The 26,521-nt window shown below is 40.0% G+C and overlaps 1 protein-coding gene across 2 annotated transcripts in view; it reads left to right on the top strand.

Annotated features, from left to right (window-relative positions):
• The window catches only part of LOC143032389 (uncharacterized), a 295,845-nt gene that overhangs the window by 38,153 nt on the left and 231,171 nt on the right, over positions 1–26,521 (top strand). For both annotated transcript variants that reach the window (XM_076197086.1, XM_076197087.1), the window contains exons 3-5: positions 2,343–2,531; positions 5,561–6,181; positions 15,769–15,956. In XM_076197086.1, the coding sequence (XP_076053201.1) occupies positions 2,343–2,531; positions 5,561–6,181; positions 15,769–15,956 (998 nt within the window). The remainder of the gene's footprint in view (positions 1–2,342; positions 2,532–5,560; positions 6,182–15,768; positions 15,957–26,521) is intronic.

Genomic DNA, 26,521 nt, shown 5'->3' with positions numbered 1-26,521 from the left:
GCAAGCACTTTTGTTACGTGATACAAGAATGACTGTAAACAGTTTTTTTCCTTGTCTGATGAAAGATGGAGGGGAATACTTGGACACCAGTGATCCCTGTTGGCTTGTCATGTTGTTTAATGGTTTCAACCATTGGTTCTATGTGGATTTTGCACACCGACCAATCATTAGACTAAAATGAATAAAGTACAACCACAAAGGATATACTTAGATAATAACCAAGGTATTCTCAGGCTCTGTAGATAGGAACAGAACCTAAGCCCAGGCGCTACAAGTTGGTAAGACCCAAACCTCATCAGTCAGAATCTCCATAAAAATTTCTAATGCACTCATAGTAGCACAAATAAAATACACAGGAAGGAGATCAGAGCATGAATTTCCCATATATTCGGTATTCTGGTGTGCTACTCTCGTGCATATTCGCATGTTGTTCTTGGCCCTATGTTGGCCAGCCACAGCTTTGATTACACCAAAGTGAGGTGTAGAGAGGGGAACACAACAGCTCCCCTATACTCTCTCCCTCCCTCCCTCTCCCTCTCACCCTCCCTCTCCCCTCTCTCCTTCCTTCTCTCTCTCTCTCTCTCTCTCTCTCTCTCTCTCTCTCTCTCTCTCTCTCTCTCTCTCTCTCTCTATCTCTTTTTTTCTTTCCCTCTCCTTCCTTCTCTCCCTTTCTCTTTCTCTCCCACTCTCTCCTTCCTTCTTTCCCCCTCTTTCCTTTCGTCCTTCTCTCCCTCTCCTTTCTGATCACCTTCCTTCTCTCTCCCTCCTTCCTCTCCCTCCTTCCCTCTTTCTCTTTCTCCCTCTCTCCTTCTCTCTCACTCTCCCTCCCTCCCTCCTTCTCTCTCCCTCTCTCCTTCTCTCTCACTCTCCCTCCCTCCCTCCTTCTCTCTCCCTCTCCCTCCCCCCTCCTTACCTCCCTCTCCCTCCTTCCCTCTCCCTCCTTCCCTCTCCCTCCTTCCCTCTCCCTCTATCTCCCTCCTTCCCTCTCCCTCTATCTCCCTCCTTCCCTCTCCCTCCCTCCTTCCCTCTCCCTCCCTCCTTCCCTCTCCCTCTCCCTCCCTCCTTCCCTCTCCCTCCCTCCTTCCCTCTCCCTCTCCCTCCCTCCTTCCCTCTCCCTCCCTCCTTCCCTCTCCCTCCCTCCTTCCCTCTCCCTCCCTCCTTCCCTCTCCCTCCCTCCTTCCCTCTCCCTCCCTCCTTCCCTCTCCCTCCCTCCTTCCTTCCCTCTCCCTCCCTCCTTCCTTCCCTCTCCCTCTCCCTCTCTCCTTCCCTCCCCCTCTCTCCTTTCTCCTCCCCTCCCTCGCTCTCCCCCCTCCCGCTCTCACTCCCCACCTTCCTCTTTCTCCCCCTTCCTTCCTCTCTCCCTTCCCCTCTCTCTCCCCATCCTCTCCCTTCACCTTCCTCTCTCTCTCACTAGCTCCATATCTCACCCCCTTCCTTCCTTCCTTTCTTTCCTTCATCCCTCTCCCTCCACCTTCTATCCTCCCTCTCTATCTACTTTCCCTTGCTCTTTGTCTCCCTCTCTCTCCTCACTTTCTCCCCACTTTCTCCCCACTCTCTCCTCACTCTCTCCTCACTCTCTCCTTACTCTCTATCTCTTTTCTCTCTTCCTCCTCTCTCTCTCTCTCTCTCTCTCTCTCTCTCTCTCTCTCTCATTCTCCTGTCTCTCCTTTCCTGTCTCCTCTCTCCCCTCTCTATCTCTCTATCTCTCTCTCCTCTCCCTCCCCCTCCTCTCCCTCTCACTCCTATCTCTCTCATTCTCTCACTCTCTCATTCTCATTCCCCAGTCTCTCCTCTCTCCTGTCTTTTCTCTCTCTCATCTCTCTCCTGTCTCTCCTCTTTCCTCTTCTCTCTCTCCTCTTTCCTCTTCTCTCTCTCCTCTTTCCTCTTCTCTCTCTCCTCTTTCCTCTTCTCTCTCTCCTCTTTCCTCTTCTCTCTCTCCTCTTTCCTCTTCTCTCTCTCTCTCTCTCTCTCTCTCTCTCTCTCTCTCTCTCTCTCTCTCTCTTTCTCTCTCTTATCATTTGTAACTTCACTTTCTCATAACCTAAGCATGCTTAGAAGTGTATGCAGAGTAACCTTAAATATGGTTCTTGAATAATGTTGTACATTTTTATTGCTCAGGGTTGTCTTCTACGAAACTCCAGTACAGTCACAATGACCTGTTTTCAATAGCATGTATCTTTCTTATTTTTCTGCTTTGAGTTTTTTTTTAACTTAAAACCACTCCCTTCATTTGAATCCATAAAGCACTACTGCCTCAACCTCTCTTGAGGTTTTCTGTATCACAATGTTGCATTTAATCACAAGGTATTATAAATAGTTTTATTTTTTAATTTCTTTTGCAGGGAAACCCATGCACACATCCAATCATCATTTTGCGGGATGTGTCATATCTACACATGCGCAGCCTCCTTGAGTTCATGTATGCAGGCGAGGTGAATGTTTCACAAGCTCAACTAGGAGCATTTCTTCACACAGCAGAGGCACTTAAGATCCGAGGCTTAGCAGAAAGCAGTGAGGACCGCAAGGAGCAGGTTAGAGAAATTATTTATTATTTATTAGGTCCTTTCTTCTTCTTTTTCACATTGTTCTTCTTCACCTTCTTCTTCTTCTTCGCATTCTTCTTCTTCGCATTCTTTCTTTTTTCTTTCTCTCCTCTCTCTTACTCTCTTCCTCAACATAATCATTGCAGTCTTCAATATATATTGTATTTTGTCACTGGTAAACCATCATACCAAAGAAGTGAAGTTGTAGAGGTGGCAACATAGGCATAAGAACATATGCAACTTCAGGCATAAGGCAGGCTAAGCAGATTGGTAAGTGAATCCAGCCCAAAACAGCTGGGGGTTTGTGGGGTTGAGTTGAGGCCCCTCAAAGAAAATTTCTAAAAAATCATAAATTTCAGAGACATTATAAGTCTCCAGAGTCACATATTCCATGTCCCAACTGTTCATCTCTTGTATGTAATTATATCATCCTTTGTCAGGCTCTTGTTAACCACTTCAGTATGACTCAAATTCTTATGCACAGCATCAGCTACCATATGTAATTTGCATCACATTACTCGCAATATAGAATATAAAGTCATTACTGTATTACTTGTTTTCTTTTACTGTGAGTAATAATAGATATATTTAAGGGTTTTTTATATATTTAAGGGTTTTTCCCTCCTTACAAGGGAGATAGCCAAAAAATAAAAGCATGAAAACCACTCCCACCCATTCCATCCCCACATACTTCACTCTCATCTGCCCCCTTCCCTCCCTCTTATTTTGACTCCTCCTGGATGACTGGTCATCCCTACATCTCACCAACTGCCCTGGGTCAAAAGCAATGTCACAAGACACAGCACATCCACATCAAGGCTGCTTTGTTAAATTGGCAACCCCATCCCCTCATGCAGAAATGGATAAGATGGGGAGAAATCCCTTTGGGCTGTGGCAATTTACTTTTCACACATACTCCCTCACCCCATATCCCCCACCCGCTCCCCCTCATGCATCACAGTATCATCCATACACAGCCATTCTCCATTCACCCCTATCTTATGTCCTCTCCTGTCCATCCTCTTTCCCAGTGCCACTGTTACCCCATCCATCCTTCTTATCCTTGGTCACCCCCTCATGTTCACTCCTTCCACCTCTGCCTTCCACACCTCTTTTACAAATCTTTCTTGTATCATTCTTTCCGTGCATCCCCCATGAGATGGTCTTGATTGAGAGAATTGGGAGAGGAACAAGAGTAACTGGTGAGAAACAGTGGGTTTAGGACAGGTAGGGATTGTGTATCAGATTTTTGTGGTAAGACAGATATGTGAGGAAGCTTTAGGAAAAGGTAAGGATGTTTTTTGGGCTTTTATGGATTTGGAAAAGGCTTATGACAGGGTAGACAGGAAGGCACTGTGGGAGGTATAGCAGATATATGGGATAGGAGGAAAGCTGTTAAGAGCAGTCAAGAGTTTTTATGAGAGTAGTAGAGCTTATATTAGAATCAGAAATGGAGATAGTGAGTGGCTTGAGATAAAGGTAGGACTTCATCAGGGATGTGTTATGTCACCTTGGCTGTTCAATTTATACATGGGTTGGTGCAAGAGGTAAATGCAAGGGTAGTGGGTCAGGGGTTGGAGATGGTTAAAGAAAATGGAGAAAAGTGTGAGATGAGCCAGCTGTTTGCTGATGACACTGCACTTGTAGCAGGATCAGAGGAGAGACTGAGGAAGTTAGTGACTGAGTTTGGAAGGGTGTGCGAAAGAAGGAAGTTGAAGATAAATATGGGTAAAGGTGATGAGATGTACAAGAAGAGAAAGTGGCAGCAGAGTGGAAGTGAGTATTAATGGAGAGAGACTGGAGGAAGTGGATAGTTTTATATTCTTGGGTGCAAATGAGGTGGGAAAGGGAGAGTGGAGGTGGAGGTAGAATGTAGACTGAAAGAAGTAAGTAAATGCCTTGGTGGATTAAACAGTGTAATGTGAAATAACGTTTGGGAATGGATGCTAAGAGGAGATTGTATGAAAGAGTGTGCTGACAGCACTGAATGGGGCAGTAACATGGAACATATAAGAGAGGAAGAGAAGACGAGTTTGAATGTGTTTGAGATGAGGTGTCTGAGAAGTATGATAGGGGTTACTAGGCTGGATAGAGTGAGAAATGAGGAGGTGAAGATGAGAATGGGAGTTGGGAGGTAGGGTTGATGAAAAAATATCAGGACAAGTGATAATAAACACAGGAAACATGATCAAACCAGTTCACAGAATCCAGGGGTAACTCATGTACAACTACAAAAAATATAATCAAGACCCGAACACCAGCATCCTCATGTACCCACTCATGCCTACATATGCATCATCATACCAAAGTGGTTAAGTATAGCATCAGATTTATTGAATGAGAATTTTGCTGTGGGGTTTCTATTTGACAGATTTAAAAAATTAATGCCTGATGACAAGGAAAAGAGGTCCTGTGACAGAAGTTTCAAATGAAGAAATTAATTTATGAATGTTGTATATACATATAACAATGGCTTTTTCCTCCTTACAAGGGAGGTAGCAAAAGACGAAGGCATAAAATCCACTCCCACCCATTCCATCCCTACACCCTTCACTCCCATACATCCCCCTCCCTCCCTCTTATCTTGGCTCCCCCTGGATGGTGGGTCATCCCTGTATCTCACCCACTACCCTGTATCAGAAGCAGTGTAGCAAGACACAGTACATCCACAGCAAGCCCGCTTCATTTAATCGGTGACCCTCCCCCTCCCCATCCCCTCGTGCAGAAAAAGAGAAAAGGGCGAGAAATCCCTTTGGGCTGCATCAAAATATCATTCCCACATACTCCCCCCATCCCCCCAAAATAAGAAATTCTAGGCACTGTGATATTGTAATTTTTGTGTGAAAGTATTGGGTGGGCCTGGCTCCCTTAACACTATTATTGGGTGGAACTGACAAACGTAGAACTGTTGTCACATTAGTCTTTTTTATGGAAGGGATTCATTGTTGTTTTGTATGTACACACTTACCTTGTATTAATAAGGAGATATTTTATTTATTCCATTTCTCTTTTTCCAGACTGGCAACAGTGTTTCTCCTTTGTCAGCCCTCAAATCTTCATTGGGTGGACTTGGGGGCATTGCTCTAGGTGGCTTAGGGGCACCTCCCTCTATTCTAGAGCGCCCCCTTGTCCCTCAACTACTCCCACCTGCTCACCAAGTAGCCCCACAACACCAAGATAAACCTCCACATTTACCCCCACACCTAGTTCCTCCCCTGTCGTTGGTGGGGGTACCTGTGAGTGGGGTTGGCTTGCCTCATAATGCTCCCTCAGCTGTTCCACCCAGCAGTCTCCCTGCCCCTCTCCCTCTTACCGTCACCCCTCCACAGCCACAGCCACAACAACAACAGCAGCAGCAGCAGCAACAACAGCAGCAGCAGCAGTCCTCCTCTTCCTCCTCCTCTTCCTCCTCCACAAGCTCCTCAGCACATAAAGCGGGTGATGCATCGGACCACTCATTAGACACTCCCTCTTCAACACCACCCAATAAGCGTCTGCGGACGGAAGCACGAGGGGACAAAATGGTACCTGTATCGCGTACAGATGACACGGCCTCTTCCAATGAGAGGAACCACAAGGAACCAATAAGCGGGAACACAACAGCACAGGATGACCCAGCAGAAGAAATAGTAACAAAAGTGAGTATATATGGCTCTTGGTTTTCAGAGTACAGGAAACCCTTGATACTTGTGGAGGGATGGGTGATCAGGGGAATCCCCAATGAATGTTTAAAACAAGTATAATTTCTTGGAACCCCTTTTAGTGCTGATGGTAGTCAATTGGGCTTTCAAAAGTCGATCAATCCATTGCTCCAATTCCTTGTCGGAGAATAGGAGACAGGACGCACACACACACAAAGTGATAGATATCTGGAACAACCTGAATGAGGAAACAATGAGTGCTAAAACTATACACGACTTTAAGAACAAACTGGATGCGGAAAGATACAAAAGCAGGTCACTACAAGCATAGTTCTCTTCCCATAAAATACAACTAGGTAAACACACATACACACACACACAGACCTACACAGACCTACCCAGAGATCGGCAAATAATGAGCTCTGAGCTCACTGCCGTAGGGTGGTGTCTGGCTGTCTCGACAGAGACTGCAGCAGATCCGAGGTGAATACACACATAAGCAAGACACCGAAGCGAAAGGAAGTACAGCAATTGAGTGCCTATCTAGTGGTTTTGTCACCAACACGGAGGAAATGACTAGTTGTTATTGTGTGAGATGTGTAGGCTATGTTTCTTGTGTGACCAATAAGGTAAAATCCAGTTCTTTAAATAAGTATAGTTGGAGAAACAAAAAACAAAAAAAATATTGAACCAACGAAGAGAGGCCTGGATATAAGTAAGGTAGAATTGCCGAGAGGATTAATACCCAAGAGGACATGTTTAATTGGTACACCAAGAATAAATCAAAGGTGGGAGAACAACAGTTTTTCAGGTTTTCAAAGAAATCCAGGAGAAATAGGTAAAGGCTTAGATATAGATAGAGAAGTTAGATATAGCAATGCATTAAGAAATTGTGAAGTAAATGAATTATTGGGAGACATCATAAATTTAAAACTGGACTACTGAGTTGTACTTAGGGAATTGATTACTGTGCGTAAGAGTAATGAGCAAACGATTTGAGAATTAAGTGACCTAGAGAGCGAAATTGATATGCTCAAAAGAGAAAACGAAAGAATGAAAAATGAGGACAAAAATAAAAATGAAGAACTGAAAAAGGAGGTCAAAGAACAATTACAGGTAGTGACCGGAAAAGTGGAAGGGTCAATCAAAGAAACAGACCTTGAAAAAAAAATCAATGGAAACAAGAACAGGTAAATAAAAAAATGTCTTTTAGAGAAATAGTACAAAAGCAGATGTAGGAAAATACAGAAGAAACAGTTATGAAAGTAATTAAAGAAAAGGAAAATTGGGTGAGAGATACAGTTGACAAAGGTAAATGCATTGTGGTCCATGGTATCCAAGAAAAACATGATGTGTATAGATACCAGAGAGAAAAGAAGGAAAAGGAAATAGCTAAGGAAATTCTAAAACACTCGGGATGAAGGGCAAAATTTTGACAAAGAAATAGACTAGATTAACAGGATAGGTAAATACACACATATACCAAGGCTTTTTCCCCCTTACAAGGGAGGTAGCCTAAAAGAAAATTGCTGAGGAACAGTGTGGATTTAGGATGGGTAGAGGTTGTGTAGCCTAGATTTTTGTGGTAAGACAGATATGTGAGAAACCTATAGGAAAGGGGAAGGATGATTTTTGGGCTTTTATAGATCTGGAAAAGGCTTACGACAGGGTAGACAGGAAGGCACTATGGGAGGTTTTGCGGATATACGGGATAGGAGGAAAGCTTCTAGGAGCTGTTAAGAGTTTTTACGAGAGTAGTAGAGCATGTGTCAGGGTAAGAAATGGAGAGAGTGAGTGGTTTGAGGTAAAGGTGGGACTTCTTCAAGGATGCGTTATGTCGCCCTGGCTGTTCAACTTGTACATGGATGGGGTGGTGCGAGAGGTTACATGCAAGCGTGGTGGGTCAGGGATTGGAGATGGTTAAAGAAAATGGAGAAAAGTGGGAGGTGAGCCAGCTGTTGTTTGCGGACGACACTGCTCTTATAGCAGGATCGGAGGAGGGATTGAGGAAGTTGGTGACAAAGTTTGGGAGGTGTGTGTGAAAGAAGAAAGCTGAAGATAAATGTGGGTAAAAGTAAGGTGATGAGATGTACAAGGGGTGAAAGTGGCAGTAGACTGGAAGCGAGCATTAACCCCTTCAATACGGGCCACATTGCACATCTGGCAGCTAATGCTGTGTGTGTGTGTGTGTGTATTTACCTAGTTGTATTTACGGGAAGGGGAGCTATGCTCCTGGTGCCCTGCCTTTGTATCTCGCAGTGTTTAGTTTGCTCTTAAATTCATGAATAGTTTTTGCACACACTATTTTTTTTTTTTTTTTTTTTTTTTTTTTTTTTTTTTAGTCCAGTTTGTTCCAAGTGTCCACTACTGTGGAAAACTGTTCTTCTTCAGATCTCTTCTATAACTATGTTTTTTGAGTTTCTTTCCATGTCCTCTTGTGTTTCTGTTGTCTCAGTTTAACAATTCCTCTCTATTGAGTATTTATGTGGCCTTCATGATTCTATAGATGGTCAGTAGGTTGCATGTGTGTGGGTATTTACCTAGTTGTATTTTACGGGAAGGGGAGCTATGCTCGTGGTGTCCCACCTCCATATCTCGTTTTATCTAGACTGTGTTTAAATTTGTGTATTGTTTTTGCACACATCACATTCTTATCTCACCTGTTCCAAATGTCTATTATCTTATGCAGAAAGCTGTTCTTTTTCAGGTCTCTTCTATAATTGTCTTTCTTGATTTTCTTTCCATGTCCTCTTGTATCTCTACTATCCCATTTTATTAGATCCTCTCTCTATGCCTTTCATGATTCTATAAATAGTTATCAAGTCTCCTTTCTCTCTCTCTTCTTTGCTCCAATGTCTGTAGCTCAAGTTTTGCCAGCCTCTCCTCATATGATAGTTCTGAGAGTGTTGGTTTCAATTTCATAATTGATCTTTGTATTCTTTCAAGTTTTGTTATACATTTTTTTTAACTTTGTGACCACGTCATCGCTGCATACTCCAATTTTGGTCTTATCAAAGTGACTAGTATTTTCTTCACCATTTCTTCATCCAGGTATTTACCTAGTTGTATTTTACAGGACGAGACCTATGCTCGTAGTGACCCGTTTTCATATCTCTCCACATCCAATTTATTCTTAAAACCGTATATAGTTTTGGCATTCACTGTTTCTCCATTTAGTTTGTTCCAGACATCCATCACTCTATGTGGGAAGCTATTCTTCTTCAGGTCTCCTCTATAAGTGTCCTCCTCTAGTTTCTTTTTGTGTCCTCTTGTTTTTCTTCTGTCCCACTTTAATGAGTCATCTCTATCGAGAATTTCCATCCCTTTCATAATTCTGTAAATGGTCAATAAATCACCTCTTTCTCTTCTCTGTTCCAGTGTTGACAGATGTAATTTCTCCAATCTTTGTTCGTATGTCAGATTTGACAGTGTAGGTGCCATTTTTGTCGCTGCTCTTTGGATTCTTTCTAATTTTCTTATGTTGTTCTTTGTGCTGGGTGCCCACAATGTTGCGGCATATTCTAGTTAGGTCTTGTCAATGTAACCGCTATTTTTTTTAACCATCTCCTCATCTATGGAGTCGAAAGCCACTTTCAATGATCTTAGTAAGTTAAAACTCTCTCCAAATAATTTATTGACATGTTTATCAGGTGTCAAGTCGCTTGAGATGATTACTCCCAGGTCCCTTTCTGAATTGACTTTTTTGACTTCTTTGTTTCCAATTTTATATTGACCACTTTGATTGATCTTATAAAATTATAAGTTTTTCCAAAAATTTTGTTTATATGTTTCTCAGGGGACATATTCATAATAAAGACTCCTAGGTCCTTCTCTTTTTCCACTTTTTTTTTATTTCTTCCTCTCTTAATGTATATGGTCCCACTATTCTTATTTTGCTTCTTCCAAATTACATTGTACTACACTTCTTAATGTTGAATTCCATCTCCCACTTCCTACTCCATTCCCATACCATATAGAGATCACTCTGCAGAGACTCGCAATCTTCTTTGGTGTTCACTTTTTTCAACCTTTTTGTATTGTCTGCGAAGAAGCTCATATAACTTTCAATTTCTTCACCCATATCATTAATATATATACATACATATACCAAGGGTTTTTTCCCCTTATAAGGGGGTAGCCAAAAAGAAAAAGGCATAAAATCATTCCCACCCATTCCATCCCTGAATACACTCCACTCCCCTCCACCCTCCCTCTTATCTTAGCACCTCCTGAATGACGGGTCATCCCTGCACCTTGTCCACTGCCCTGGGTCAGAAGCAGTGTCACAAGACACAGCACATCCACAGCAAGGCCGCTTCATTAAATCGGCGACCCCCCCTCTCCGTCCCCCCATTGCATAAAATGAAAGGACGGGGAGAAATCCCTTCGGGCTGCGTCAAATTTTGCTCACACATACTACCTCACCCCCCCATCCACCCGCCCATTCCACCTCATGCTATCACAACATCATCCATATACAACCACTCTCCATTCACCCCTGTCTTCTGTCCTCTCCCGTCCTTCCTCAACAGACATTCCCCTCTTCCCCAAAGCCCCCTTCACCCCATCCAACCACCTCATCCTAGGATGCCCCCTCATGTTCACTCCCTCCACATCTGCCTTCCACACCTCTTTTACTAGTCTTTCTTCACTCATTCTTTCCATGTGTCCAAACCATCCTAATATTCTTTCATCAACCCTATCTCCCAGCTCCCTTTCCACCCCCGCTCTCCTCCTCACCTCCTCATTTCTCACTCTATCTAGCCTAGTAACCCCCATCATACTTCTCAGACACCTCATCTCAAACACATTCAAACTCCTTCTCTCTTCTTCTCTTATGTTCCATGTTTCTGCCCCATACAGTGCTGTTGGCACAATCACTCCTTCATACAGTCTCCTCTTAGCATCCATTCCCAAATGTCTATTCCTCATCACACTCTTTAATCCACCAAGGCATTTACTCACTTCTCTCAATCTACATTCTACCTCCACTTTCACTCCACCTTTCCCTGCCACATTTGCACCCAAGTATCTAAAACTATCCACTTCCTCCAGTCGCTGTCCCTTAACCACTTCAATACGGGACTTAAATCTCGCGGGCAGCAGCCAATGCCAGCCGTACGACGTAACGAAATAATATTCGCATCATAAAATATAGTCGCCGCTTATATCGATCGTTCTCTCTTTCACCCGCGAATTTTGAAAACCACAGAGAATGGGATTAAGGGCGCATTTGGGAGAATGTAAAAACACAGGGGCGACTACAATAAATATAATCAAGACGCCGATATGGCAGCGTCGCGAATCCACTTGCTCCTCATGACGCCTACGTGTGCGGCACCGTATGGAAGGGGTTAATGCTCACTTCCAGTCTACTGCCACTTTCACCCCTTGTACATCTCATCACCTTACTTTTACCCACATTTATCTTGATTAATATATATAGCAAACATTATTGAGGCCAGTACTGTTCCTTGTGGAACTACACTGATCACATCATCCCAACTGGCATGTTTCTCTTATCACCACTCTCATTTTCCTTTCATGCAAGAAGTCTTTCATCCACTCCAGTAGTTTGCCCTGTATTCCTCCTGCATTTTCTAATTTCTTTAGCAATTTCTTATGTGACACCTTATCAAAAGCTTTTTTCAGGTCTAGAAATGCACTATCAGCCCATCCATCTCCTTGTTTTACATCTTTATGCCTTGAATAGAAACTCATGTTTGTGACATGTGATCTTCCTTGTCTAAATCCAAATTGTCTCAGATTTAGTACCTTGTTTTTTTCCAAATGCCTTACCCACCTAATTTTGATCCTTTTTTTTTTTTTTTTTTTTTTTTTTTTTACACATTTTAGCTACTGTACTTGTAAGAGAGACAGATCTGTAGTTAGTAGGGTCTTCTTTGTTTTCCCCTTTATATATTTGTACTATATTTGCTCTTTTCCAGTCTTCTGGAACTTTTCCTTCTTTCAGTGAACTGTTTATTAGACTATGTATTTTGTTAGTTCGTTCCTGCATTCTCTCAAAATCCAATTTGCCATTTCATCTGGTCCATTCAATTTTCTGACATCAAGATTACTCAAGTGATTCATTATTTCTTTTCTTGTTACTTCTATCTCTTCCATAGGGGTTACTATCTCCTACCACTCAACATCTTTAAGTTGTATGTTCTCTCTCATAAACACTGATTTAAAATGCTTGTTCATAATTTCTGCCATTTCTATTTCCTCTGTGTATTCAACTCCTTGTCGTAGTTTCACTAGTTCTTGCTTATTTTTCAGTTTGTTGTTTACAAATCTATAAGATAGTTTTGGTTGATCATTACATTCTTATATGACATCCTTTTCATATTTTCTCTTTTCTTCTCTGCACACTTGTACATATTCATTTCTTTAACAAGTATATATTTTCCATTTTTCAGGTCTTTTGTCTTCCATTTTATCCAAGCTTTATCCCTTTTGTCTTTTAACTCCCTACATCTTTTGTTGTACCAACACTTTACATATCCTTTTTCTTGTTTTTGTCTTGGAACATACTTTTCCACTCCTTTATAAATTTTTGTCAAAATATTTAATTTCTCTTCTACTGTTGTTTCCTTGTGTATCCTTTCCCAGTCTTTTTGAAAAAATAATCTTGTTTTATCAAAATTTGGTTTTCCATACATTAATCTTCCCTTTCTATATTGTTCATTTTTTTCCGTGTATTTTTCCTCATTTAGTTCCTGTTCAACTAATATGTGGTCACTTTTACTTATTGGTGTCTTAAATTCAATCTTGTCCACCATTTCAAGTTCTGATGTGATTATTAGGTTCAGTCTCGATGGTTCTTCCTCATTTCTATACCTAGTATTCTCTTGTATCCATTGTGTCATTGTATGTTCTATAATCATATCAAGTAGTGCATTTCCCCATAGGTCGTCTCCACCCTTCACAGTCATCTCTTCCCAGCAGATTTCTTTACAATTAAAGTCACCCATTATAACTATTCCTCCACCTTCCATTATCTTCTTTAGTGTTATCCTTGTGTCTTCTAACATTCTTGTGATTTCTCTCTTCCCATGAAGCCATTTGAGGAGGCACATAATTTACCACAAAATTCCTGCTCTTCTTGGCCCTGTCCTCAATTTCCATCATAATCATCTCTATTCTTTCTGTATGTAATATTCCTCACATTTATATCCATCTTAGGAACATAACTACTCCCCCTTGTTTTATTTTCTCTGTTTCCAACCCAATAATTATATACACCATGTCCTACACTGTTAGGTGGTAATGGACCTTTCACTTTTGTCTCTACAACTCCCATTATGTCTGGTACTTTTTCCTTCAGGTAATCATTCAGTTCATTCAAGCCTATTATTAATCCATCTATATTTGCGAAGGACACTTTTGATTTTCTGTTTTCCTTCTGTTTTTCTCTCCCATGAACCATTCCTCACTTTCATATCCACTATCCAACAGAATTTCTCTTTGACTCTGTTCTTTTCTCGTTTTTTTTCCCTTAGCTTCTATTCTTTTTGTTTTCTCTTCCTCTCTTTCCTCTTTATTCGTCTCTCTTTTTATCCATACCCATTTATACTCATTATTTTTTTGCTAGTTTCCCTGTTTTTGATAAGATATTCTCTGCTGTCATTTGTGACCTGAATTTAACCTTAATTGGTCTGGTCTTGCCTATATTGTATTTCCCCAATCTATATATTTCTTCCATCCCTAATATAATTATACATGTCTTTTTATCTGCTAAGTCTCTTACTATATTTTCCCTCTCTCACATCACTTTAATAACTGTGTCCTTAGTTTGTCCTTTCATCTGTTGTTTCACTATATCTCTAAATTCAATTTTGGACTTTTCTCCACCCACTTACCTCTTTTGCTATGGACTTTTTATTCTCTTTGTTATTCTTCTTTAATTCCTCATTCTCATCCTTTACTTCTCTTAACTGTCTTTTTAATTCTTCTATTTCTTTAGTTAGGTTTTGATTCTCCTCCTTTAGTTCTTCCAGTTTATTAACTCTTTGAGTAACTAGTGCTTATTGGCTAAACCTAACCTCCCATACTTCATTCATTTTTGTTAGTTTCTCATCTAAACTTACTAGTTGAGGGAGGTTCTCATCTCCTCCCTCATTAAATCCATAGAAGTAATTATCTCCCCTTTCCATTGAGCTGCTATTATCTATATTTCTACTTCTGATACCTCTGCTCACCTATTCGACCTCATCTGTGTGATCTGTGCACCTTTTGTTTACACCCCTTCTGACGTTCAGGGCCCGTTCGTCCCCTTCCTCATTTTCTTCCATTTTCCTTAATAACCCCTCCCCTTCTCATTTTTCTTTATCTTCCCACTACACAAGCTCTCCCCATCCTTACTAATACAACACAGGTACTCCCTCGTCATTGAAATCCATGTTTTTTTTTTCCCTGGAGTTCCAATCTTCGCCATGAATCCAATGATTGTGTGTGTGTGTGTGTATTTACCTAGTTGTATTTTACGGGGTGAGAGCTATGCTTGTAGTGACCTGTTTTCCTATCTCTCCGCATCCAGTTTCTTAAAATTTTGTATAGTTTTGGCACTCAATGTTTCTCTGTTTAGTTTGTTCCAGACATCAATCACTCTATGTGGGAAGCTATTCTTTTTCAAATCTCTTATGTAACGGTCCTTCTTTAGCTTCTTTTCGTGTCTTCTCTTCTGTCCCATTTAAATAAGTCGTCTCTATCAAGAATTTCCATCCCCTTCATAATTTTGTAAATGGTCAGCAAGGCACCTCTTTCTCTTCTCTGTTCCAGTATTGATAGATGTAATATCTCCAATCTTTGTTCATATGTCAAATTTGATAGTGTAGGTGCCATTTTTGTCGTTGCTCTTTGAATTCTTTCTAATTTTCTTATGTTTTTTTTTTGTGCAAGTTGTCATAGTGTGTATGTATATAATATATATATATATGTGTGTGTGTGTGTGTATGTATATATATACATATATATATATATATATATTATTCCCTTGAATGAAGAAAATCCTCGAAGGAAAACATTTTACAGATAAGGAAGAGGTTATGAAAATGGCTGAGGCATTGTTTGCAAGAGTTCAAGAACTGTTTTGTACAATGGAAAACAGCATATGAACCAGTGCAGTGCTTCGCATGGAGAATACTTTGAATGCAATAAAAGTGTAGACATGTAAAAATATCTGAATACAATGATATGACAGATTTTTTTTTTTTTTTTTTTTTTTTTTTTTGGGGGGGGGGGGGTCCCCTTGTATATACACATATACAAAAAAAAAGAATATCCCTTATAAGGGAAATGGCTGTACCTGTTGTACAACTATACCATACCCATTCTAAACTTTTTTCATATTGGTTCATCCGTATCTCTTTACTAGTACTCTGGTCAGAGGCAAGATAGAGCACCTCCACAGCAAAGCCCAATAACTCAAGCTGGTTTACCTTGACTTTATTTCATGACCCCCTATATTCTGTATGATTACTTGTTTTCTTTGTGTGCCTATTTTACTTTTTTGTGTCTGTGTGTGTGTGTGCATGCACGTGTGTCTGTTCATTGTATTCATTGCTTTGAATTTGTTGCAGATGGAACCAGTGGATGCCCCAACCACTGACAGTGAGGGTGGGGCATTGGAAGATATGGCCACTGGACTAGATGGCACTGGCAATGGGGGTGATAGTTCAGGTGGCACTCCCGGCCACACCCCCACAGACCCCGATAACACTAGTCATCTCCTCAATGCCCTCAGCTCGGAATCTCATCTGCAAGGTAGGTGCCTGTTGCAATGGTTTATCCTCTTTTCTCCCTCCAGTGTGAATTGCTCTCACCCTGTTCTCATTCTTTACTTCTTTGTTCCTTTTGTATTCTTGTTACACCTGTGCATGGACATGTTAATGATGATGATTGATAATGATGATATTTTGAGGAGTATGGTAAAGAGGAACATGATGATGATGATTTATAACCCTATGTAATGTTGTTGACTATTGTGGTAATAATGATGATTTTTATGACAGTTCACTTGAATGACTGGTTTTGGGCTGGAGGGATGGTGATGTTTTGTTGGATACTAACAAATCTTAGGGCTAGATTCTTCCATACCTTGCATGGAATTGGTAAGCCATATGAAATGAGCCGTGTTTTACCTTAGTGCAACACCTCAAGTATTTTTGCTGAGTGCTAGCGGGCTCCTAAGAATGTGTGGATAGCAAGGTGCTGTAGACTTGTTGAAGGGTATGTGGAGGTAAAACACTAACAGTTATGCCTTGGGTATGGAAAGTGGAGCCTGGGAATGGCTGGGTCATGTCTAGGCTCGACTCAGCACTAAAAAATTAAGAACGACATCGAGTGAATGCTGCAAGTGCCTTGTAATTTTTTAAGTATGTTTGTAGTTGAATGTAATGTAAAGATTAAAGGAAACCTTAATATATATTTTTTAAATGATTGTGTACGTATTTGTAGATATAGTGCCCTATATAGGTACTGCAAATAGGTCTCGTTTTGTAGTGTATGGTTTATGCAGATAGGTAATTTGTAGAAAAATCTTATGGATGAAAACAAAGAAGCAAATACTGAAAAGTACAAAGAAATACACAGAAATCCAAAGAATTGCTTATTTTTCTCATTGATGTAATGTTTATGACACAGAATCAGACAATTATATATTAAAGCATGCATATGTATGCAAATATGTATTCATTGTTCTTATATTTATAGATTGTATTTGTGTATTTGTGAGAGAGAGGGTGCACATACATGTGTACATGCACATGGGAGGAGTATATGACAGTATATTTGTGTACATATGCATAGTAAAACCTATGTTGTGGTTAGGGACAGTGAGGGGTTAATTAGAAAAAAGATACATCAGAATTTAGAAGTGAGGTATTTAGTAGATGCTTGACTTAATATGGAGGTGAGCTGTGTTGCTATAGTGATTGAGCAAAAGAATAAACCCTATGGGCAAGTTTGAGAAATTGAGAGTGGATCATTAAGTCTTTGACTTCAGCATTCTCTCCCTCCTCTTGCCCCTCCTCTTCCTCTCCCCCCTCCTCTAACCTCTCCTCCCTCCTCTAACCTCTCCTCCCTCCTCTAACCTCTCCTCCCTCCTCTAACCTCTCCTCTTCCTACTCCTCCTCCCCCCTCTTACTCCATCCCACAACCTCATTCTCCTCTCACTGCATTACTCAGGACTAGTTCTACTCAATCTCAGTGCTACATGGTACATTGATCTTTGGTCCCTCCAGATTAGTAGGAAAGTCGCATAATTTCCAGTGACAGCAGTGACTTCCACTTACTCTTAACATCAGAGTACAAATGGCAAAGGTGGCTTCTACCATCTCCATATGATCTTTATACCTTTTTCTCCCATGATACATAATAATGCTCCTAAATTCATCCTTAAACCTATGCAGAGGGTTTTAGTATCACTGTTTCATTTATATATGAAATGTGGGGAATCTGTTAGACATTAGTTATATCCCATCATAGTCCTCAGTTATAGTTTCTATAAAGATAGAGCTAGAACCATGACGCTGAATGACTATGTGAGAATGAGATGTTTCTCCTACAAAAACACAGAGCAAACTTTGTTATCTATTATGGTAGTACGTTACACATAAAGTTATACAAGAATTTGGTGGTGCTTGGCATATCAGTATAAAATAATTCAGAAGGGTGAGTAGGTGGCTAATGGGGTTGTTAGATAGGATGGTTTTTAGCTGAATGCCTGATACTAAGGTTTTACTATGTGTATATTTTAATTGATAAGATCCCCATCATCGGGTGAGGGTTGCCAGCCTATCATCATGCAAACATGGGTAATAATCCTCACTGGAACAAAGTAAGAAAGAGAAATTCACTACTGGATGGTGACAGGTTTCTCTTTTGTTTACAGTTGGTCTTGCCTTGTAGGCTGCTGTTGTCTTATGAAGTTACCTCACTAATATTTATGTGAAAAGTAATGTAGTGGAACATCCAACATACAATTGTCTTTTAAATAAATTTCAAATAAATTACTCTGTATGCTATATAATTAAAGGAAGTAAACCAAAAGTTACTGATTTCTCATAACAGAATCTACTGTGAAATAATCAGGTTATTGAATCATGAAACCTAATCTAAGGCTGACAACTATAAAAAAAATGTTGCACTGTTATTCATAACAAAGTGTATAATATGTTAAAGGTTATGTTTGCCAATATAAGTGGGGCCTCCAATTCAAAGCACACATCCACTTCACATGTTTAAAAGCACTCGACTCATTTCTCATCTTGGCACTTCATACATGAAGATTTATCCCTGTCCTCTGCCACACTTATTGGGTGGAAGATGGTGCAGAAAAGTACAGATCCTCCACAGTAGGGCATTACAGTTTGAGCTGGTTTATCCCCATTGCTTCAGTACATGGGGGGTGGTCCCCCCCCCATTTCATAAAAAAGAAAAGAAAAAACATGGACAGATTAGAACACCTATGGGCTGCATTATGCAATCAGCCATTCATGAAATCCCTCCATTCACTCCTGTCTTATGCATTCTCTTCTCAGCTCCTCCTCCTCCTCCTCCTCCACCACCACCACCACCACCACCACCACCACATCAGCATTCTTTGGATCTACCCTACCTGACTGCTTTCTTTCCACCCCCTGTCTTTCTCTAACCTCCACATTTTTCACTGTATCCATTCTAGTAACACCAATCATATTTGTCAAACATTTTGTATCAAAAATATATAACCTATTCATTTCTGTCCCAATACAAGTCTGTTTCATGTAATATCATGGGCACAATCACCCCTTCATGTCCTTCACACAGTCTTCTCTTTGCATTTATCCCCAAATACCTATGTCTTGTTCCATCTAGACATTTACTTCCCTATTATTGCATCCCTGCATCCATTGGCTAATTTCCTACTCTTGTATTTAAATCCTCCCTCTCCATCACTCGCAATTCGTCTCTCTCTCTCCCTCCTTCCCTCCCTCCCTCCCTCCCTCCCTCTTTCTCCCCCCCCCCTTTCTCTTTCTCCCCCCCACTCTCACTCGCTCATGCCCCCTGTCTCTCCTCTCCAGTTGTTAGCCATGGTTGAAATCTATAATGTCGTTTTGTAGCAGATTCTGATATATGGTATGAATTGATTATCTTTGGTTTACCTTCTTTAATTACATTCTGTATTAGGTATACATATTTGAATTTCAGATGAAAGATAAATGTTGTTTGGTTCATAACTACATTAGTATTTGTATAAATGCCTAGAGAATGGTAACCCCATATGCCAAAAGCAAATCATGAATCAAAACTAACCCTAGGCAGAATCTTGAGTCATTCATAGGAAAGAAAAAAAAAATGCATATTCTGAGTAGATTGCTTTATTATACTTTTTCGTAATAGAAAAATGTTGGACAGTTTTCTTTCTTGACTGCATATGTATATGCATATTCATGCCCCAAGGTATGAGGAGAGAGTTAGTTAGTGGAATAACATACAGATGTGTGCATAAACCACTGGAATCCTCCTAGTCAGGAGTTTGAGTCCAGCATCCCCATGATTCCTAGTAGTGACTTTAATCTGCTCTAACAGTCTGAGTACCAAGGAGTGATGACCTCACTGGCAGCTCTGCATTTTCTGGTGTATGGTCATTTTGTACAATGGGCCTTTCTCCCTTGTAAAGGGAATGAAGTCAAAGCTTGCCGTAACTCTGCAGGAAAAAATGAATACATGTAGGGGATCCCTCATCTCCTTTCTCTGCTCCATTTTGTCTCCTTTTATGATACACTTGGAAATAAGGGAGTGGTATTCATTCCCCCTCCCAGAGGAGTATGTGAATAGAGGAGGAGGTCCGAAGGGTTGTAAAGGAGAGATTTAAGAAGGACAGCATAACCAAGGGATAGGAAAAGTCAAGAACTGGCTCAGCATTCCTCTATAAATGAAGAGTCGTCTCAGAACTTAAAAGAATGCTGCACTATTATGGCCTGCCTTGGTGCCCCTTTAGTCCCAAAAATATTTGATACATATGTAGTTAGTACATCTGTATGGGGACCAACACATAGGCATTTGCAGATTACACCGTAGATATGTAATGAGGGATTAGAAAATGTACAAAATTTCCTCCTCATATTTCCTTAGGGAAAAGGTCTTTGATTATTCATTTGTATCTAATATTTTTCTTAACTTTGTTTTGGGGTTAAGAAACTTGCTGACAGTGAGGATGGGCTAGCAACTCTTGCCTTGTGGGAGAGGAAATTCATAAGTTGTATTTATGCAGGTATGCACATGCATGTACCTGTGTGTGTGTACATGTACATGTAAATGTACATGTTTATTGTATAAATGTTATTTAAATTGGATAAGATTTGAATTGTGAATACAATGTAAACTTTGTAATGGTAGCATAATGAATGTGTTGTTGTTGGGTTTTGTATATGTACATATGTACATGTTTATGAAAATTACATTTAACTGGAAAATTAGGAATGGTTTATAGAAATACTTAAATGTGTGAAGAATTGAAAAAATATAAAGTTAATTGCCTAAATGTAAAATGAGTACATAATGTCAATAAAGTTATTGTAGGCAAGGTGGTAATTGTGTGCATTTGATTATATGAACTGAATAGGGTGAGTAAGCACATTTTACACATAAAGAAAAAAAAAATGTAAAGCAGCTAGGAGTCGACCAAGAAAATAAGTTTTAGATAAATAGCGTAGGTTATGTGTGTTGTTCGCAAGTTGTAGTTTACATATTTAAACATTTTGGAATGTATGTAAATATGAGAATTGATAGATGTGGATGGGAATGGTGCTAAATAGAAAAAAAAATCCATAAAAAGGAGAATTAAATAAATTAGGCTGTAACTATGAAACAAGATTACAATATTTTGTGTCTGTTACGGGAAAGAAAATTTATGTTCTCATAGTGAAATTAAGCGGGTCATTTAAAGGTGAAGGGGGTGGTGGTGGTGGTGGTGGTGGGTTAATGGGGATATCACAAGCTGTTAAAGTAAACAAAAGGGGTGTTAAGTGGGCTTCGTTTATGAAGTGGTGTGCTTTGACTTTGCCTCCCTCAGATAAGAGAGAGAAGGCTTTTGCTATGTTTGTGTTTGTAAGAAGAGTATTGGGAAGAAATAGTACTTGTGGGAGTTGAAGAATAAAAAAAAAAAATGAAAAATAAAAATGGAAGAAATTCTGTCAAGGTTGAAACAAAACTGCATATGGAGGTGGAACAAAGATTAGGTGATGGTGGGAGACAACAAAATAAAAAGGAATATAGTACAAGGTGGCTAGTGGAGTAAAACTAATTGAGAATAGGAAGTATCAAGTTGATGATAGGAAAATGGGCATTGCTAGTCAGCAGGGGCAGTTGGTAGTGGCAAGATTATTATTTATTTATTTGTTTATTTTATTTATTTATTTTATTTCATTCTTTTTAGATGTGAGGAAACGATAGTTAAAGGTCATGAGAGCTGTTGAACAATGTTCAATTTTATAGAAATGAGAGCATGGTAGGGTGTGAAAAGAGTGAAAGATGACTGTTAAACTAGGTTGTGGCAAAAATGTACAAGATGGGGAAAAAAAAAAAAAAAGAGTAAAAGGTGATAGACTGAAACAGAAGCCAACAAGTATGATAGTAGAATCAAGGGATTCTAGAGAGAGGAGGAAGAAATTATACAGGGGAGGTATTTCAGAGCAGTGTCATTAAACATGGTGAAGAGTTTATCTAATTGTAGTATACAGGAAAGGAACAATGTTCTTAGGGTCCTGTGGGTGTGTGATTCACCATGGTCTTGGAGCATACGAATATGTTAAACATATGATTGACTGCCATTACCATCCTAGATGAGAGCTCAGATTTTGTGTATGACCAGTCTATGAGTAATGCTGTGACCTTATACATACATACACATACACTCAACCTGGGAAGAAAAAAAAAAAATAGAATTCAAAGAGCAGTGACAAGAATGGCACCTACACTATCAAATTTGACATACGAACAAAGATTGGAGAAATTACATCTATCAACACTGGAACAAAGAAGAGAAAAAGGCGATTGTTGTCAATAGGTAGCATCAGAGGAAAATTATAGAAGTGGATGAAAGACTTCCTGACTGGGAGGAAATGAGAGTAGTAATTAGAGATAATTTCTCAAATTGGGAAGAAATGACAAGTGGTGTCCCACAGGGATCAGTGCTGGCCCAGATCATGTTTGCCATATACATAAATGACATGGATGAAGGAGTAGAGTGTTATATGAATTTCTTTGCAGACGATGCCAAAAATATTAAAGTAAGAATGGAGGAGGATTGTAACTTGTTACAACAGGACTTGGACAAGATCTGGAAATGGACTCAAAAGTGGAAATTGAAATTCAATATAAAGAAATGTAGTATAATGGAATTTGGAAAAAGTAAAAACAGAATATTGAGAGATTATAAAATTGGTAAAGAAGAGGTAAAAAAAGTTAACTTGGAAAAAGACCTTGGAGTGATGATCAGCAAAGACATGACACCGGACAAACATATTAATAAAATAGTCGGAGAAACCTACAATTTAATGAGGTCAATAAAAGTGGCATTTCTCTGTTTGGATGAGGAAATGATAAACATACATACATACATATACCAAGGCTTTTTCCCCCTTTCAAGGGAGGTAGCCAAAAAGGGAAAGGCATAAAAACACTCCCACCCATTTCATCCCTAAATACACACCACACCCCTCCCACCCTCCCTCTCATCTGAGCACCTTCTGGATGACGGGTATAGAAAAAAAAAATAATAATAATAACTACACTAATGTGACCAAAGCTCGAGTATGCAGCAACATTATGGCCACCCAGTACCAAAAAGAATATGAAAAAATTAGAATACAAAGAGCAACAACAAAACTGGCTCCAACTGTTTCCAAAATGACATATGAACAAAGACTGTCCAAATTAGAATTACCAACTCTGGAACAAAGAAGGGAAAGAGGAGACCTACTATCTATAGAATTATGAAAAGAATTGAAATCTTGGATAAGAATGATTTATTGAAATGGGACAATAGAAAAACAAGAGGATGAAAAGAAACTCAAAAAAATAATTACAGAAGAGATCTGAAAAAATAGCTTCCCACCCGGTGATAAGATACCTGGAATAAATTAGACAAAGAAACAGTGTGTGCAAACACTATTCAAGATTTTAAGAAAAAACTTGATGCTGAGAGATACAAGAATGGGTCACCACAAGCATAGCTCCCTTCCCGTATAATACAACTAGGTAAATACACACACAGGCAGAGGTGGAGTGAATATGAGGGTCAACCAAGGATGAGATGGATGGATGGGGTAAAAGGGGCATTGGGAAAGAGGGGAATGTCTGTTGAGGAAGGAGGGGAGAAGACAGAAGATAGGAGTGGAAAATGGTTGTGTATGGATGATGCTGTAATACATGGAAGGGAGTGGATGGGGGATTAGGGAGTATATATGAATGATATTTTGATGCAGCTGGAAAGGATTTCTCCCAGTCTGTTCTTTTTCTGCATGAGGGGACAGAGAGGGGGTGTTGCCAAATAAATTAAGCGGCCTTGCTGTGGATGTGCTGTACTATGATGCATTGCTTCTGACCCAGGGCAGTGGATGAGATGTAGGGATGACCTGTCATCCAGGAGGAGCCAAGAAAAGAGGGGGGAGGGGTGGTGAATGGGAGTGGAGTATGTGGGGATGAAATGTGTGGGAGTGGATTTATTCCTTTGACGTTGGCTACCTCCCTTGTAAGGTGGAAAAACCCCTTGGTATATGTATATCATAATTGCTGTAAACACCAATTATAAGTAAAGATTTGTATAAAACAATTTCTTTTCACTTGTACTCCACATAATTACATTCCTACCCTGTTGAGTTTTTGAAAAAAATATTATAGTTGTAGAATGCTCTTTGTAATGGTTGAAGCAAAATTTTACTATCTTATGAACAAAGTGGAGAAATACGTTTTATGAAGGAGGTGAGGAATTTGTCTGTTGATCATGCCTATGTGCGGCAGGAGTCTGCTGGATTACCTACTGTACTGAGCTGCACGGCAGAAATCAAATGTAATTTCATATTGGACTGGACTCTAGTATGGGAGAGAGGGGTGTGTGAAGGACACTAGAATTAGAATGTAATAAGGATTTGGACATACATACATATACCAAAGGCTTTTTCCCCCTTACAAGGGAGGTAGCCTAAAAGAAAAAGGCGTAGAAACCACTCCCATCCATTCCATTTCCTATATATTCCACTCCCCTCCACCATCCTCCCTCCCTCTTATCTTGGCACCTTCTGGATGACGGGTCGACACTGCCCTGGGTCAGAAGCAGTGTCGCAAGACACAGCACATCCACAGCAAGGCTGCTTCATAAATTCGGCGACCCCCTTCTCCGTCCCCTCATGCAGAAAAGGAAAAGATGGGGAGAAATCCCTCCAGGCTGTGTCAATTTTTTTCTCGCACATACATACTTCCTAACCCCCATCTCCCCCAACTCCCCCTCATGCCTCACAGCATCATCCATACACAACCCTTCTCCATTTACAAACCTTTACCAAAGTAAAGTAAAGGATTTGGAATTTCATGTTATGAAGCAGTGCAAATAAACCAGCTCCGACTGTCTGGCCATGCCATGGAAGTTCTGTTTCCTTCACCAAAAGTGTTCCCCAGTCCCCCATTCCATTCAGCCCCACCAGTTTCAGTATGGCTGTTTATTTACCCTTGTCTTTTAGCAGTCTCAAGTTATACATACACCAAAGGCTTTTTCCCCCCATAATAAGTTATACCCTCCATATTTTTTCACACCCTTTGATAGGTTTCCCATCAGTTTCTCACTTTTTTACAATCCTTTTTACTTTCTTGCCTTTCATGTCATTATATATATATATGTATATATATATATATGTATATGTATACCAACAACTTTATCCCCCTTACAAGGGAGGTAGCCAAAAAACAAAGGCATAAAATCCATTACCACCCATTCCATCCCCACACACTCCACTCTCATTCACCCTATCCCTCCCTCTTCTCTTGGCTCCTCCTGAATGACGGGTCATCCCTGCATCTCGCCCTCTGCCCTGGGTCAGAAACAACATAGCAAGACACAGCACATCCACAGCAAGGCCACTTCATTTAATTGGTGACCCCCCTCTCCATCCCTTCATGCAGAATAAAGAGAAGACTGAGAGAAATCCCTTTGGGCTGTGTCAAAAATATCATTGAAACATACTTCATTCTCACCCACTTACTTTCATGCATGACATCATCATCCATACACAACCATTCTCCACTTCTGTCTTCTGCCTTCCTCAACAGACATTCCCCTCTTTCCTAACACCCCTATTACCTCATCCATCCATCTCATCTTTGGTTCCCCCTTCATGTTCACTCCATCCACCTCTGCCTTCCACACTTCTTTTACTAATCTTTCTTCTCTCATTCTTTCCATGTGTCCAAACCATTCCAATATATAATATAGATAGACCCTGTGACAGGTTGACATGAGTGGTAGTAGGAAACACAGGTGTCTCATTCTGAGTTTATTCCTTAATACTTTTGCTAATATGCTTTTTCAAAGAATATATAGGGAAGGAGTTTCCTTCAGCCAGATGAAATTACTGGGTGGCAACTAGAATTAAAGTCATAAGACAGAGCAGAAGGCATAGTCAAGACAGGATCAAGATAGCTTGTAAAATTTCTGTTGCAGTGGGAGTTTACCATAGTTGATTAAAATTGTGTGGTAGCAGTAAGGATGAAGGAATGCAAGTTAGAATGCAGTCAAAGAGTTAAGAAAGCCATGGGAAGTACTCAGGGGTATAGTGAATTTAAATTACATGAAAGAAATGGTAGAGAGAAGAGAAGGTATAGAAAAAAGAATGGTATGGAGATTTTGGTGTGAGTAGTGATGAGAACAAGTGATACAAAGGGAGGAAGAAAGTTGTCAGAGTAAAGAAAGATGAACGCAAGACTGGTTGAGCTACTGAGAAAAATTGAAATTAAAATGTTCTGATGTAAGGCAGATGGAAGTAGAATTGTAAGGGTGGTCTTTCAAGAGTTAGTAAAAAGAGCTAGGATGGATTGTTTTGATAATGTATTGAACAGGTGAAATTCAGAATTTAAGAGTGAAAGGAATACAAGAACTTGTTCAGGAGAAAGGAAAATAGAAGGGAAATGTAGAAGGCAGAGAACATTTTAAAAGATTAATAAGGGGATGTTTTTTTTTTTCCCCATATTTCTTTGAAGAAGAAAAAATGTACGTAGAGAAATGCTGAAAAAAGGAGGAGCATGATACAATGGCCGAAACGAGACCTTGGAAAAGGAAAGAAGGTTAACGGGAAGCTA

Source organism: Oratosquilla oratoria, chromosome 13 (assembly GCF_046742065.1).
Source record: "Oratosquilla oratoria isolate Oo_2021 chromosome 13, ASM4674206v1, whole genome shotgun sequence".
Lineage (NCBI taxonomy): Eukaryota > Metazoa > Arthropoda > Malacostraca > Stomatopoda > Squillidae > Oratosquilla > Oratosquilla oratoria.
Note: the sequence above shows the minus strand (reverse complement) of the source record. Positions and strands in the feature narration are given on the sequence as shown.